Source organism: Lissotriton vulgaris, chromosome 9 (assembly GCF_964263255.1).
Source record: "Lissotriton vulgaris chromosome 9, aLisVul1.2, whole genome shotgun sequence".
Lineage (NCBI taxonomy): Eukaryota > Metazoa > Chordata > Amphibia > Caudata > Salamandridae > Lissotriton > Lissotriton vulgaris.
In genome coordinates, this window is record NC_141697.1 from 677,243,560 (window position 1) to 677,261,114 (window position 17,555).

A 17,555-nucleotide genomic window follows, 5' to 3' on the forward strand; every position below is an offset into this window, starting at 1 on the left:
CTTTTATCAGAGTTATCCACAGCCCACAAGGAAAGAGACCCACAACCTCATTTCATTCATTGCTACCTTTCATATTGTTCACCAGTGAGACTTTGAAAATGGCCAAGATTTATGTCTACCCCACAACATGGTAGGAAAGGTACACTGCAAACTGAAAATAATAATAATAATAATAATAATAATAATATTACTTTAATTTATTAAGCGCAACAGCTACCCCCGACACAGGGGTGTCCCGGCGCTGAATCACAAAAGGCCTCGGTCTCTTACACAAATATTGTGTCTCTCTTTGCACCCTTTAAACTTTTTCCATTACCCGCTGTAAGACGGTCGCTGCAGACCCTGGTCTGAAGGGTAACCTGACATATCTGAATGTCCCAAATGGTGTTTCAAAGGCAGTCATGTCCTTAGATGCCTCTTCAAACTCAACCTGATGGTAGGATGAAGTGAGGTCTATTGTGTTGAACACCATTGCCCCACCTAACAACATCAACCTTTCCGAGATATTTGGAAGAGGATATTTATCCACTACCATATTTTTATTGAGGTGTCTAAAGTCTACACAAAGCTGTAGACTACCATTATACTTCCTAGCCACAACCACTGGTGCAAGCTATTCTGTCCCTTCAGCCTCCCCAATAATCCCATTAGCCTTAAGTTTCCCAATCTCCACTTTCATCTCATCTCTGACAACTATAGGAATATTTCTAACCTTACAACATATATGTTTTGCTCCTGGAATCAAATGTATTTTATGTTTATAACCTCTCAAACATCCTAAATTTTCCCTGAAAATGTCTGGGAAATCTTTCTTCATTTCCCCCAAGAGGACTCCATCTGAACGTGCAACCACCTTGTTCAGATTTACCTATCTTTTAGACAAATGGTCTAAAAGATAGGTGATGGTCACCATTTCCATATAACATCAGCCCCAGACCACCTTGATGGAGCCAACTAATATTGCTGTCCCCTTTATCGGATACATACATTTTCCCTGCCACTAAATGTTGCTTGTATTCAATTAAACCACATAAATACTCACGCAATTTGATAGGTTCACCTCCATATGCACAAAGTTTTATATCAGGTTACCGTAATGTGACTTTGCCTTCCAGTTTGTCCCTATAAAACGTTTACGAAATAATCATGATCTTTGCACTTGAATTGAAAAGGACTCTTGTACTTTCCCCTCCCACTGAATTTGTGTCCACAGGACCAGCCTTCATGTTATCACCTACCTGCAAAACAATGTGGTCACAGTCAAAGTCAGTATTGTCACTTTCCTGATCATCATCCACATCTACCTCTTTGATCGTTTGCTTTGTTTATTTCATCTTGCACACCACCGGGAAATGGCCCTTCTTTCTGCATATCACACAAGTAGCTTCGAGAGCAGGACACATTTTATTGTTTGCAGGATGACCAGTCTTATCACACCTGTAGCGTTTCCTTACCGTAACTCTTCTTCTTTCATCTCCATAGTCATTCCTTGTATTAATCTTTTTGTATTTGTCTCTGACTTTGTTCTTTCCCATTATCTTTTTTTTATTACCTCGACACACTTAATCAAATGCTCTATTTTCATAGCTACCAGTAACACTTCCTCAGGTGTAGGCTCATCTCTTAATCACAATTCTTCCTTCACCTTTTTAATATTGCATCCTAACATTTGATTACTGATCCTTTCATCCAAAAATGCTGCAAATACAAGAGGAAGCAATTGTCATTAGATCAGTCACATAAGATTCTAGCGACTCCCCTTCCTTCTGAACCCTTCTTCCAACGTGCTACCTCTCTAGGATAGTGCTCACTTTTGGTAAGGAATGGTTATCTACTTTTTTAATACATATCTCATATTCATTCATGTCTTCAGATAAAGTATCGGAGGATTCTGGAACATCATCAAATACTTCTTGCCCTTCTGAACACAGGCAATGGAGAGGAAGAGCGGTTTTGCTCTCTGCACTCAGAGATGTCCCACCTACGTTAGTATATTTTTCAAACACCTTCTTCCATTTTTGCCATTTCATGGGTGACCTTCCCAGATTTGTCAAAAACAAAGGAGGAACAGTAATGTTCTGCATAATTGTACTACACTGTACCCCTCATGTTAGGTTATACAGGTGTGATAATTTCCTTTCCTGCAAAAACACTCACCATATCACAACTTTCCTGCTAACATGCATCAATAGGAGGTTAAAACAATACTTCCTCAGTATACAGATATGATAAAATCATTTTCTGCATAAAACAAACACAATTTCAGAAATTTCTTTCAAACATACATAAATAAGTGGTTAGACTGATACTTGAGTGCTGCACTAACTGGCAAGGTTTCCCAAAGGGTGCCAGTCTCTATGTGTTACAACTGAAAAATAGAGTGCCAGTCACTGAATTTAAGACAAGACTGGCAAAGGTTAACAAAATGTATTTTAGCGTGTGAAGCACTATTTTACTTCTGGATGCCTTCCTGTATTAAGGAAAAATCACTGTAGTCCAATCACTGCATATTACCTCTATGTTCCAGGAAAAGGTCACAAAAGTGTGCCAATCACTCAATTTCTTGTCAGGACAGGCACGTTGCATATTTGTGCAAAATACTGAACCATTTGTACAAGGGGCCCCTAATCAGGCAGAAACACTCAACATCCGAGCATTGGTTAATGTGTAAGAAACTCTGTGCCCAGTAGATGTCGCTATATAAGACGAAACACTCTATGATACTCCCCGAGGAGTATCTTTTCACGCAGGGAGGAGCTCAGTCAGGAGCCTAGGGGTTTCAGACCCCGACAAGCTTTCCCTTCAGACACCGACCAGTTTGAAAGAGGTATCTTTTGCCCAACATATACAATATTTTATATAATCATGGGGAAGCCGCTAGTGATCACTCGAATGAGTTTTAATTTTTTTTTAATTTTAATACGAGCTAAAACAGTCGTGTATTGTGGCTCATAAAATAGATACCCCTCTGAGAGTTTCAAGAGTAAACAGTTGAAGTGGTGCACACCACATGCTGGGAAATTCAGTCACAAGCGGCTTCTCAGTGAAGTCAGGCACGCTCAAACACAACCTCTCAGTGCCGTCATGTGCACACTGTTGCCTTCGTGCATTCCACTTGCCGGAGAATCAAAAATTAGCTAGCATTCGCGCCAAGAATATTCAATTCTATTAAGGACACAGAGGCGAGGATTATGCTTCAGCACGAGTCTCTTTCTTTTACTTTAAACTCACAGCAGCCAATAAACACACAGTTTTATAAAAATTAAACTACATTAACCATGATGCTTGGCCCAAGCCACGCCTCCTTTAGCCCTACAAGAGCCCTGGTAACAGTCCCAGCTTCCTCTTTCTTTGCATGAACATGCAGAATAAGTCCGATATCCAAAAGTCTTATACATTCTCCAACATGGAATAACACGGAAATCTCTTTCCAACTTCAGAATAATCCCCAACATGGGATAACAGGGAACAGCGTTCCTACTTTAGTCTTCAGTAGAAGAATCGTCAATCCTTTTTCTTGTCATTACCTAGAAAGAAAAATAAAGAACCCGTAACTTCTGTATAAACCAGCATCAATCATATAATAACGGGTGGGTAAGCATGATCATAGCATGACATAGCCGAGTGGGATAATCCTCGCCTCCATGTCCTTAATAGAATTGAAAATTCTTGGCGCGAATGCTAGCTAATTTTTGATTCTATTACAGGACCGGAGGCTTCAGATTATGCTAGTTTAACGCTGAATCAAAAACAACAGAAGTAATATCTCCCACCGGCTTATAGTAGAACTGTTTGAATGTCGACTCAGACGACCAATCAGCACAATGCATAATATCTTTAATATTAGCTCCCAGCAAATATGACTTTGAAGCCATAGCACCCCTCACTGAGTGCGCCCCAACAGTTGAGCATCAACACCAGATTCTTTCATGATAAACTTAAGCCACCTAGCAATAGTGGCAGAGGACACAGGTTTAAATGGCTTTTGCTCAGCGATCAAAAGCTGGGTAACCCCAGGCGGTCTCAAAGAACGAGTACTCTCCTCGTAGGCTTTCAAGCATTGGACAACACAAAGTTTGACATTACTATGAAAGGCATTATATTCAATCATTCTAGACATAGTTTTTGTGCGACCTGTAATAGTAAAGGAAACTCCCTCCGGAGTAAATACTCTACCTGTAATATCCAGTGCACGTACATCCGAAGATCTCCTACAGGCTGACAAGCATAGTAGCATAGCAAGTTTAGCTGATAACTGATTCCTAGAAAGCAATTCATTAGAGGGCCAACCATCCAGAAGTTTGATAACTAAGGAAACTTCCCACAGCACCGAATATTTGGGCTTGGGAGGATTTGCAACACAAATTCCCTTGAGGAGTTTGCACACCAAGGGATGCACTCCCACTGGTTTCCCATCAATGTGGGAGTGTCCCGCGGAAATAGCCGATCGGAAGTTATTCACCGATCGATAAGCTAAGCCGCTAGCTGCCTTTTCAGACAAAAAATTCACAACATGTGAAAGGCTTGCCCCCACGGGATCCAAGTCCCGTTCCATGCACCAATATAACCATCCCTTCCAGGCGGAAGAATACCTTTTCCTCGTGGAAGGGGCCCAAGCCTGTCTAATGAAGTCGTTAGCTGTTCCTAAAACTCCAGGCAAGTTCCACTGTTGCCTGAAAGCCTCCATGCCATCAACATTAGGCGCTGAGACAGGATCAGTGGATGTTGTTCCCGAAGAGGTCCCAGAAGAAGGAATTCCGACCAGGGCAACATCCTGGGAAGGTCGCAGCACATCCCCAACATTGTTAGGAACCAAGATTGAGACTTCCACAGACGCGTCACCAGGATCACCTTTGCTTTCTGCTTGAGAATGTACGACGCTACTCGTGCTGAAGCATAATCTGAAGCCTCCGGTCCTGTAATAGAATTCAATCTCAAGTGGAAGCTTAGTGAAATCCGGCACCTGTCGTGCCCCTCGAAGGTAAACCGCCATGGACACGTGCACTGCGCACCAAGTCAGCTGCTAACGTTACAGTTAATCAGCAGTAAACCACACTCCCCACTTAAATAGATGCGCCTCACTAGTGTGACAAGCATTCAAGCAAATAAAAAACAAAGTCAATTTGTCCTCACCAGTCACTAGAGGAGTAAAACCACTGACCAACCGCAGCTCTCACGACCAAGTGAAGCTCGCCAAAATTTCTTCAGCCTCCTTGAGCAGGGTGCATGTTGAGATTTTCCTCGTCCCATCAGCAGTGTAGCACCATAAATAAAGAAAGATGCTAAAGTAGAGATGTGATAAATATAAGTACTTTATTCACATAGGAAAATCCTATCCAACCATCTCCTGGCTTTCCTCACATATTCTGTTGCCACTATTCTATATGATTTCATGACAGTCTTAATGCCCCTTTTTTATTTATCGAGTTCGAGTTCGAAAAATCTTTATTTCGATCACATGATCATAAAAGATATACATAGCATCACAGAATAATTCATTTTACAATTTAAAAACGCATTAAACAACAGTAGTGATCAAAATTAATTGAGGTATGCCGAGAATCAAATCTATCCTGAATCGCCAAGTCTCTTAATATAGCGGTTTCGGGCATACTACATTGAAGTTAGAAATTGAAAATACGGTAGTTGGGGCCAAATCTGTCTTTAAAACTCTATAAGCGGGTAAAAAAGTTCTGAATCCCATGTTTTTAAGCAAAGGAATGAGCCAGTATTTCCTACTCCTCTCATAGGCTCGGCAGAAAAAGATCACATGTACATCATTCTCCTTTGTATGGGCACATGCAGGACAATTTTCTTTAGGGGAGCGGCAAGACCATGTTGCTCTGAAAGATGCCAGGGGGAGGGTCCCATATCTCCATTGGAGGAATAGTTTCCTAGTTAGTACTGGAGTCATAGCATCTAGGACACTTTCCAATTGATAGGAGTCTTTGATTTTTATGAACTGGTTGGTCAGAGATCCATCACGGGTGCCGTCAACAGTTTGTGAGAGCATTTGGTCATAGTAGGCTCTCGATAGCACCTTTCTGGGGGTCCTATTACTTGTATTTACTGGATCTAACCATAGTTCAGGGAGTCCAATTGCCTCAAAAGTTCTCTCAATGTAGTTAAGCCAAGGTGTTCTTGTGGCATTCGGCAACAGTAGGAATTCCTGTAGCTCAGCTCTGTAAGTGGAGAGGTCTTGGCTGCTCCATAGGCATCTCCAAAATGCTAGAGGTTTGAGCCCCAGCTCCTCAGTTATGGGCCGAAGGCCCATATCCAGCCTGAGAGGGAGAATTGGAGTACTCAGCGGAAGAGCGGTAATCTGCCTCAGAAACTTATTCTCAGTTGTCAATAGTTTTGGTGATGGAATGTGACCCCACAACTCGCCCCCATATGTGACACCCCCCCGGGCCTGTGCCTTGTAAATTTGGATAACAGGGGTGAGTGGCCGGTAGGGTGATTTATTCGCTAATCTCATAGTACCACCCGCCAACTGTGCCAGTTTGATATTTGCTTTTAACTGGTGTGCCGACCACGTTAGGTTTTCATTAAGGGTAATACCCAGGTATTCGATTGTGTGGACCCTTTCCAGTTGAACTGTACCTAGGATGGGGGGTGGGCGGTTAAGGGGTTTGGGGTTGAGAATCATGTATTTGGTTTTCTGAGGGTTAATTTTGAGTCCCCTTTCTGTGCAGAACTCCAGAAAACCGTCCAAGACTCGTTGTATGCCCATCGGGGATTTAGACAGCAGCAGGGTGTCATCCGCAAACATGATTGCAGGCACCCTGCTGCCGGTCAGTTTTGGGGCATCAGTGTTGGGAATCCTGTCCAGATGAGCGATTACCCCGTTCACAAAGAGGCAGAACAGGGTCGGTGCAAGCACACAACCCTGTCTTACCCCTCTGCGAACGGGGAACCTTCCGGTTAAATTGCCACCTCTACCGCACCTAACGCGCGCTTAGTTGTTATGGTGTAGTCTCATCAGGATTGCCAAGATGTCTCCCGGGACGTTCATCTCCTCCATAACCTGCCATAATTTTGCTCTTGGGACCAAATCGAAGGCGGCACGCAAGTCCACGAAAACTGTGTACAAGGTGCCGCCCTCGATTAATGCTGTCTTCCAATATAATAGGTTCAGCCTAAAGATTTGGTCGATTGTGGATACCCCTTGCCTAAATCCCGCCTGGTAGGGAGTCAAGATATCCCTCTCCTCCATCCAGTTCTGTAGCCTATCCAAGATCAGTCTTCCAAAAAGCTTTTGGGATTCGTCAATAAGACTGATCGGGCGATAATTGGCTGGGAGCAGAGGGGATCCCTTTTTAAAGATAGGAACCACCTCTGCTCCCAGCCAAGTATCTGGGACCGCCATCCCCCCCAAGACAGCATTAAATATCCGCATGAGATAGGGGGCCCATATCCCTGGTTCGTGCTTAAATAGGTCGCCGGGTACCCCATCAAGGCCTGGGGCTTTCCCTGTTGACAGCCCAGCTATGGCCACCCCCACCTCTTTTTCTGTAAAAGGTTCTCCTTCAGAGTCTGGCACTATCATGTTGTGTGGTGTATTCAGAGCCCCTTCCTCCATTGAGTTCAGTGACTGGAAGTAGTTCTGCCATATGCTAGGAGCTATATTGGGCTCGATTGCCCTGGATAGATCCTCCGTTCCATTGGACACTATGCGCCAGAATTTACTAGAGTCTCTAATGGCAAGTGACCTTGCTAGTTCCTCCCAGTATTGTTGGTCCCTCTCAGCCCTTGCATTCACCAGGAGCTTCCTATAAGCCCTTCTCCAGGATTGAATTTCTTCCCTGCCTTTACGAGCCTTTATTGCAAATAGCAATTTAGTTTTGGCGTCCCTGCATGTAGCATTGTACCATGTTCTCTTGGTTGTTGGACCGGTTTTTCCCCCTCGTTTTGAAAACAGGTCCAGCTCCAAAGTACTAATTAAGTCTACATTAATCTGCCCCAACTTTTCTCTGTTTTCCCCTTCTCCTATTTTCACCCCAGTGGAGAATGCCCTCTCTAAAAGCGGGGTAATTCTGGCATACAATTCTGGTAGCTTGTCGCCACTTGTAGCCAGTTTCTCCCACCTTATTCTTCTCCGATTATTTTCCAAGAGCAGGCCTGACTTATTATTGCTAGGACCGCGGGCTATATCCTCGTTGCCTGGTAGGACATAATCGAGCTCCAGGGCATTGTGGTCACTATCCCATCTCTCAGTAACCTTAAAGTCAATGATTTGTGACCACAGTGGTAATTTAACGAGAATATAGTCAAGTCGCGATTCGATGCCAGATTTCTTATAGGTGTGTTTACTTGGCATGTCTGATTTACAGCGCCCATTGCACGCCCTTAGACCTTGGTTTAAAGTAAGGGCAGTTATCTGTAGGGCGAGGGGAGTCCAAGCTCTAGGTGGGGGTGCCACCGTGGCGGGGACTAGCCATTGTGAATTTTCCTCGAAGGAGGGTCCATCGCGAAGGCCTGGTAATGGCTCATAGTGTGAATTTAGGTCAGCTCCCACTATGTAGTGAAGTTCCCCTGGGATACCAACTAGAAAAGCCGAGAGTTCCTCTATAGTGGTGGATTCTTGTGACGTGGGTACAGGTCTCGAATACACATTTACTACCACAAATTTCGTGGAGTTTGGCCACTCTAAGAGGACAGCTAATATGTCGTCAGAATCTGTCGCCATACAACTGGCATGGCAGCCCAGATCTGATGCTACCCAAGTTGCCAATCCTCCAGATGGTCTACCCTGTCCCCCCCACTTTGCTGGTTTAGAGAATACTGCATAACCCTGAGATGTGAGTTCTTCTCGAGCCCAGGTCTCCTGGAAAAGGCATACACTCTTTGAATTAATAAAGGAAACCCACTCCAGATTATCTATTTTATTGGCCAACCCAGCAACATTCCATAAAATCAAGGTCATGGATTGGGGTTTGATAAGAGGTGACCCTATATTGGGGGCGTTGGAACCGTTAGTCTCATGGGTGTCCATCGGGAGAGGGGACAATTGCCCCTGGACCGAGCCATTATTGGGATTAGTCTTGGGTATGTCGACTGGGGAAGGCTCTGGAACTTGGTGAGGTGTTAGTTCACTTTGTACCCCTGTGGGTTGCGTTTGTTCCAGGGGTGTGCTATTCCCTGTCCGATTGAATGGAAAGGACTCTCTCCCCTGTGACTTAGATTGTCAATCAACCATTTCGAGGCTGCTATATCTGTTGTAAGTTGGAAAGTGGGCTGGGTAGTGCATTCTGTGGGGCTACGGAATTCCTCTCATAATTCCCCCCCCTCCACCCCTCCTCCCGACTTTGTGCTCCCATCCTACCTCCTCCCCATACGGTAAGAAGTGATCAGGAACTCTGCCCCTCAGATAGTATGGATCCCTTCTTTCCCTGCGGCAGCTCTCCCAGTCGTCCATCATTTCCTGGTGTTGCCCCCATCTCTGATCCTCCGAATTGTATAAATTCGAAGGATAGAAAAACGAGAGAGGGAGGACTTGGATGTTACTACCTTGGTCGTCGGAAGGCCATGTGCAAATATAGGGGGCTGTGTTTGGCTCTCTAAAAGTAACCAAAACACAGTCTCCTCTAATTGATTTTCTGGAGTATCCCACCCAGGGAGCCCGCCTAACCATGATAATGTCGCTAGTTATGCCTTGTGGGAGCGGTCTATATATAGACAGCCAGCTAATGACTTTATTTTTAAGAGAAGGGATTGATTCTTGTGTCATAGGTTTTAGTTCAGGGACCCCTGCCAAGATCACAGTATAGGGGGACGCCTCTGGTGGCAAATTCACAGATTTGGTTTTACGAGAAATGTTGGGTTTCTTCCTCGAAAGAGTTAATTCACTCTGTGTTGTAGTCAGGATTGTAGCAGAGTCTTTAGGTGGGGGAATAATAATGGGAGTTGAGATCGAAGGCTGCTGGGTCTTTAGAGGGGCGGTATTTGTATTGGGGTTAGGCAGGGATTGGGGGGTCTTATTTTGGCTTAATTTGGGTTGTGGGTCCTGAGTAGCAATAACTAAGCCCTTTTTCTTTAGGATTGTGATGGACTCGCTTCCTTTTTTGCACTTTGGATCTGTGTCCCCCTTAGCTCCTTTCGATTCGAGTTTTATTGAGTCTGCTAGTTGGACCGTGGATTTTTCAATGTTGACCAACCTAGCTTCGATCTTAATCAGGCGAGCTTCAAGGGGACTCAGTAGGGACCTAAAAAGTGCGCCAATATCAGCCAGTGTGATTTCATCACTAGAATTTTCCACTGAGATGTTATTTAAATCGGCTGATTTAGCCGTATGTATAGGGGCCAGAGGTGAGATTGTTATACTGGGCATATTCGAGTTAATATCGATAATGGTGCCTTTGGTGCCATTTCCCCTCAGTGGATTAGATTTTGGGGCTTTTGTCCTGCTACCTTCCTTGTTTTGCCCCCCCTTCCTCTTTTTTTGAATTGCACCTTCCCTAGTACCCCTTGTTAGATCGGAACTAATCTCTTTATCATTAACTATAACTATATTAGGTTCAAGGGTCGGGCGGGATTACAGGTGAATTTTGGGGTGTTTATGCTTTGGGCAGAGCCATTAGACTCATATCCTCAAGGTCGCTGGGGGCCTCTATTGTGAAATCTGGGTTAGTGGTTGATTCGCTAGATGGCTGATTTTCCCCCATGTCCCTCAGTACATAGTTTGTGGGTTCTAGTCTCCCATCCAGAGTTCTAGCTTGAGCCAGTGGCCCCATTGAAGATCTCCTAACCCAGTCTATTTCCTGGGAAATTCGTCTCTCCAGAACCTCTATTTCCTGAATCAACAGTGATCCAGCTTTGACAAAATAATTGTTGATGGTACGTTTAGCTGCTCCAGCCGCGGCCAAAGAAGATTTGCTCCTAGTTTCTCTGGTGCACATTGCTCCGTTCCTCGAGTGGATTAAACGGGCAGGTGCGGTCCGGTCTCTGCCGTCCTCGAACGGCCTCATACAGCCTGCTCTTTGCCCGGTCTTAGCCCCGGGCTGAGTCCCGCGCGCGTCCCGCATGCGCGGTTATTACTGAGAATATATACGTGTGTGCTGTGGGCGTGCCTTGCAGGGAGAGCGGGCCAGGTGATGTCAATCGGCCTCGCGGGGACTCCTGGTTGCTGGAGTCCCCCGCGTCACGCTTGCAGCCCTGCACGCCTCGCACTAAGCACACAGGTGGGGGCCAGATGAAGCGGGACCCGCGGAGCGGGTCCGGCGAACAGTTCTCCTTAGTCCAACTGGGCGGGTAAAAAGGGATTTCAGCAACACGACACTCCGTAGCTTGCACTGCGGCAAGAGTCTCACCCGGTCCACAGGAAAGGCAGGTTGTTAAAGCTCCGGTGTGCTGTGGGCGTGCCTTGCAGGGAGAGCGGGCCAGGTGATGTCAATCGGCCTCGCGGGGACTCCTGGTTGCTGGAGTCCCCCGTGTCACGCTCGCAGCCCTGCACGCTTCGCACTAAGTACACAGGTGGGAGCCAGATGAAGCGGGACCCGCGGAGCGGGTCCGGCGAACAGTTCTCCTTAGTCCAACGGGGCGGGTAAACAGGGATTTCAGCAACACGCCACTCCGTAGCTTGCACTGCGGCAAGAGTCTCTCTCATTTATCATATATATATATATATATATACTGCTTAGAAGCCACTATGTTTTCATTACAGTCCGACTGCCCTTGAGTGGGCAGGAAATCAATTCCAGTCCTATTATACGCTGATGATGCAGTGTTGAAGGCACGTACACCAATGGGCCTTCAGGCTCTGATCAATGGATTGATTTCCTTTATGAACGGGCTGGACCTGAGGCCAACTCCACAAAATTGTACGTTTTAGAACTGGGCCCTCACTTTTATGGTAGGAGCCCACACTTTAGCCAAGGTCCCGGCCTTCCCCTACTTGGGAATCTTATTTGATGCAAAATTGAACTGGAAACCTCTGATGAAGGGCATGTCAGGTGACATGAATAAATCCATGCGAGCTATTGCCAACTATGCCCACAGATTAGGTTCCTGATCCCCAGGGGGGATTTTAAAGCTTCACCAGTCCTGCTGTATCTCCAAGGTCTTGTACGGAAGCGAGGTCTGGGAGTATACCTTGGCTAATAAATTACAGCTCACACAAAACAAGTTACTGAGACGAATATTGAAGGTTCCCCAGGGCACCCCCTCGTTTTCCATACATAAAGAACTAGGAGTTAACTATATAGCTGACTTGATGGCAGTAAAGCTCTTGCTGTGTTGGGTGAAGATTTGGTCTAGCGAAAAGGCCGAGTTTAACCGCTCGATTATTTCCGGCTGCCTATCACTAGACCACGCACTCAAAATCCCTTGGTTATGATACATCAAGGAAACCCTCATGGCCCTAGTCAGGGTTGATATGTTTCTTAAACAAGACACAGTGAAGCCTCAGGACTTGACCATGGTATAGGAGATGTTTTTTTTAAACATGCCAGAGCTCAACGTGAAAATAACGAGCTTTTTAAACTAGCTGTGAGAGGGCACATTCTGCTAAAATCTGTGCAGGGCATGGAGAAATACCTATCCACTCTTACAAGCGTTTCTTGTAGATGTTTAGTAACTCATTTTAGATTTAATCAGCTCCATCGTATCCTGACATACCCGGGTGGTTTTTCAGTCGCAAAAGAGAGAGGCCCCTGTGGTTGCGATAATAGGTCTCCACAGGACACCCTATATATTCTCCTATTATGTAAATATTTTACCCACCCCAGGAGATTGTTTACTATGTCCCTTTTAAAAGCTATGAAATTTAGGCAAGCCTGTATTAACCCTATGTATTTGCAGCTTTTGCCCAACGACCAAACCCTCTTTGTTGTCATGAATTTCTTGAGAGCTGCATTTAAATCCAGAAACTCCAGATGCGATGGCTGCACTGACTTTGTGATTTTGCACAATATTCTCGATGAATTTTAAGTGTATTGATGATCTGTTTTATAGCATGCTTTTATCTTTTATGGTTGTGACTACATCTGAATAACAATTATTATTATTATTATTATTAATAATGCCATGTATAACATTCCATTTCCACAGCGTTCTAAGTCCCCTAGGCACTCTCCTTAAAAAGTATGTTATGCAAGTGTAAATTTCTCAACCGCACACAGTGTGTACAAACACAGATCACATGTTGGTTTTCTATTAAGAAGCAAAATGACAACTTCTCTAATCAATTCCTCTCATGAAAATTTTGGCAGTAAAATAACCATCTGCATATTTATGGAAAGTGTGCAAAGTGGACCAGTTTTGTTTGCCTATTTCAACTATGAATGAAAAATATCAGAGTGAATCAGGTTTTCTGGATGGTCAAAACCCATACCTGTGATGTAGGCTTTTGCAGTACTTAAAGTAAGTAGAGTATAAAAATAAAGATGTCACAAGAAGCCGAAGCAGGCATATACAACCGCTCTTAACCAGACAGCAGTCACCAAAGATTTCTCCCACTAGTAACGAAGGTAGCTGCACCATATCTTTTTTTCATCATGGACGTGTCTACCTGTACCTGTACCTGTACAGTAAACTGCCTATACGTGCTAAGGTTGCAAAAAGTGCCGATTTTTTACTTTTTTGTCCTTCAGTGTCTAAGAGTCTAAAATTGATACTAAAGTATGACTTGCATATCACCTTTCCTGGCCCAGAGGCACTAACCCACAGCTAACTCATTCCCTTAACAATCTTCAAGATTTTAATAAACTTTGTTGATCCGAAAAACACACAAAAAAATGAAACTATGCCATTACTGAGCTAAGATTTTCTATCAAGAAACGTACTGTACTCCCCAGATAAAAGTCAGGGGAAACTCTTAATTTAGGTACATGCCACAGAATTTGACCCTAACTTATTTATTTCTAACACATTCATTTCAGGTCAAAATCTGGTTCCAGAATCGGCGAGCAAGAGAACGACGGGACTACCTGAGGGGTCAACATGTCATGCGCCCTTTTCATGAGAGGCGGGTTACTTCCATCGATCATCCTGCATCGGAGAACCGGACTTCACACTGGATATAAGGACGCTCTCAAGACCATAGCATTCAAAAAGCATTTCAGCTCTAGCCTCTATGTCCATTAGCAACATCACTTGACTAAGCGCATGGCTACTGGTCTTCATTTTTCACCTGTGTATTATGTACCTTTTTTTCTTCTTGAGATTTCTATTAGGCGTTACTATCTTGCAGCACTACAAAGTTACCTTAGGTGCTCGCACACTACATCAACTATAACTCGCCCCTTCTCCATGCACTGGTTATACCCTTACATATTACATCACTTAAAGCATGTTAAATTATAGCATTCCTAACAAGAATCATCACATATCTAATTAAATCATTTATGAGAGCACTCTGTATGGTAGAGTGGCAAGTTATAGTTAATGTAGTGTGGCGAGCAAGTTGACAACTCTGTGTACGGAGGTACGTGACATAGTAATTTAAAGGTGGTGCGTAAATTATAAACTTAAACTATAATTTAAATTAGAAGTCTAACTTTAGAATTTCTAAGATTTGTGCAGTTTAAGTTGGCATTGTATTGAAAGAGTAAATGATAAACGTAAGTTATAACTATAATTTTTGGATTTGTAATGCTTATGTAGTTCAAGTTGGATTTGTATAGAAAGAATAAAGTTTTCTTAAATATAACTTATCCTTGAATTTAGTTTTTTTCATTGAATATCAATGTATTTTAGGTTTTACTAAAAATATGTTTTAAATCATAGAGTGAACAATCATCAAGTGGGGTGTTAAGTGGAGTATTAGTACAGTGGAGGAGAGTGTTGTAGAGTGGAGTGTCGGAGTGGAGTGTTGTAGTGTGCAGTGGAGTGGAGTAGAGTGGAGTGGTGTTTTGTACAGAAGTGTGGCATATTTTACAATAGAGCAGAGTGTTGTGGAGTGTCTTAGAGTAGCAGAGTGTTGTACAACAGAGTGGCATAGAGTGGAGTGGAGTGGGGCAGAGCGGAGTAGTGTAGAGTTGAGTGGCGTAGAGTCGACTGGCAGATAAAATCACCTCAGCTGGGAGCTCTCAGTAGGTTCTTACATCTTATAGCCCACCCACCCCTACTAAGGTGCAGCTATTGGAAAATCCCCCCCCCCACCTATGATGACGTGGAATCACTGTTATACATGGTAAAATCAGGCTCCGCACTGGACATCATCTCAGCTAAAATCTCTACCTTACTCTACAAATTACTTTCCGCTCCCATTTTCTCACTCCTCAATCTCTCAATGAGAGAGGGACATCTCCCCACTGAATGGAAGGCGGCACAAGTCATTCCTGTCCGCAAGAATATAAAGGCCCCGATGGATGACTTATCCAACTTACTGCGTATTTCTTTGCTAACCCTCCTGAGCAAGTTACTGGAAAAACACATCAATAAACACCTATCTGACCATGTCGAGTCTACGGGATGCCTTGATCCTTCTCAATCTTGATTTAGGCCCAGGCACAGCACTGAGTCCGCCCTGATTGCTGTCACTGACAACATCAGGCAATCCCTGGACAGCGAACAATCTGCACTACTTGTGCTGCTTGACCTCTCTGCCGCATTCGACCCGGTCTCCCATCAGATCTTGCTCAGGAGACTGAAGGAAATTGGACTTCGAGGATCGGCGTTCCAGTGGATGGAGAGCTTGCTCTCCCTACGCTCCTAGACTATCAACCTAGGCCCTTTTTGTTCAAAGACCATGAATTTGACCAAGGGAGTACCCCAGGGCTCTTGTCTCGGTCCAACTTTGTTCATCATTTATGTCGCTCCCCTGGCAGACCTACTTAGGACATTAGGTTTTACACCTATCTCATACTTTGATGATACTCAGATTCTCATTTAATAAATCCACCCCTAAGGCCAAGTCCACCTTCTTGGAAGGTATGATAGCCATAGCCAGCTGCATGAGGAGCAATTTCCTCCAGCTTTACTCAGGGAAGACCAAAATTATGTTGTTTGGAGATGCACCACTGCTGGGGTCACCTGATTGGTGGCCGGAAGATCTAGGTGGTCCCCCTGAGCCTAAGACCGTAGTCAAGAACCTTGGCATACGCCTAGACCAGGCAGGTGGTCCAAAACACTGCAGCGCGCCTCGTCTCGAACGATCCCCATAGAATGGCCTCTCTTTCCCTCCTACAACAGCTCCACTGGCTCCTGGTACGCAAACAAATAAGTTTAAAATTTGTTGTATTGTTCACAGGGCCGTGAATGGCAATTTGCGAATCGCAATTAAGGAATTTTTGAGATTCTAAAAAAAATTGCATATTTTTACCTACATTCCATTTTTCAATTCTCAAATAGCGATTCCTTAAAAATCGCTATTTGAGAATCGTGAAATGTGAATTACCTCCATATGCCCCTAAGTCTCTGCTGCTTGTACCTCGGTTCGAAAAATTGCGGCTGGGTGGAAAAGTTTTTTCACCTAGCCCCTCTCTATTGGAACCAGCTTCCTACCCATCTGCGGCAATGCCCTGACCACCCTCAATTCAGAAGGCTCCTCAAAACTGTATCATTCCCCCTTCATGGCCTACTGCAGCACCTCCATAGCACAGAGATACCCCTCCGAGGGTGATTCAGGCTCTCTAAAAATAAATAAATAAAATAAATAAATAAAATAGTAGAATACCATTGAGTGGAGTGGCATACAATGGTATACCATACAGTGTTGTGGCGTAGATTGGAGTTGGGTAGAGTGAATTAGCGTAAAAAGGAGTGGCAATGAGTGGAGTGGCCTAGAGTGGAGGGGCATAGACTGGCATATATTTAAGTGACATAGAGTGGAATAGCGTAGAGTGTAGTGGCATAGAATGTAGTGGCATATTGTGGAGTGGCCTGGAGTGGAGTGGCATACAGCAGAGTGGTGAGGCATAGATTGGAATACAAATGGCGTGGCATAGAGAGGAGTGCTGTATAGTGGAGTGGCGTTGAGTGGAGTAGTGTAGAGTGGAGTGGCATAGAATGAAAAGGTGTGGAGTGGCGTGCTATAGAGTGTGTCAGGAACTGTTGTATAGCCACCGTGGAAGTTCGTAAAAGGAGGATGAAAATACGGACTAGGTTTAAACCTAGTCGGGGAAACATTTGGTATCCTGTAGTTCAGAAATCCCCACACACTCAAGATGGCCGCCGCGGTGGTCGTTAAGCCCTCTGTAGGGCCAGTCTAGTGTATGAGGCAATCGCGCAGATTATCAACTGCGCACTTCAACTAACTGACGTAAATAATTAATTTACTCTCTTAATTTCTATGCAGGTAAGTACTTAATCAATGATAACTCAATCAGAAGGAAAGAAAACAGAGTCCGTGGTGTTAGAGTTTCTAAGGGTTTTATTCCTCATAAAGGAATCAGGATATCATGTTCTGACCACCACAGGGGTGTCAGAAGGGATAGATGAGCGCGCTTTCGTTTATTGATAATACATAGCTTATATACTTGATTTACATCATAATGTTCAATGTAAGAGGCGTAACAGCTGAGAGAAGACAAGATAACAGTATACACGTGGTACCAATACATCATCAAGGGGCGTAAGCTAGGCGTGAACTAGAGGTGTGTGCTAGAAACGTCACT

General features: G+C 44.3%; 1 protein-coding gene across 1 annotated transcript in view; it reads left to right on the plus strand.

The window, feature by feature from the left end:
- The window catches only part of LOC147692092 (uncharacterized), a 321,826-nt gene extending 307,805 nt beyond the window's left edge, over nucleotides 1-14,021 (plus strand). The window contains exon 3 of the mRNA XM_086939494.1: nucleotides 13,878-14,021. Coding sequence (XP_086795620.1) covers nucleotides 13,878-14,021 — 144 coding nt within the window. The remainder of the gene's footprint in view (nucleotides 1-13,877) is intronic.
- The last annotated feature ends 3,534 nt before the right edge of the window (nucleotides 14,022-17,555 follow it).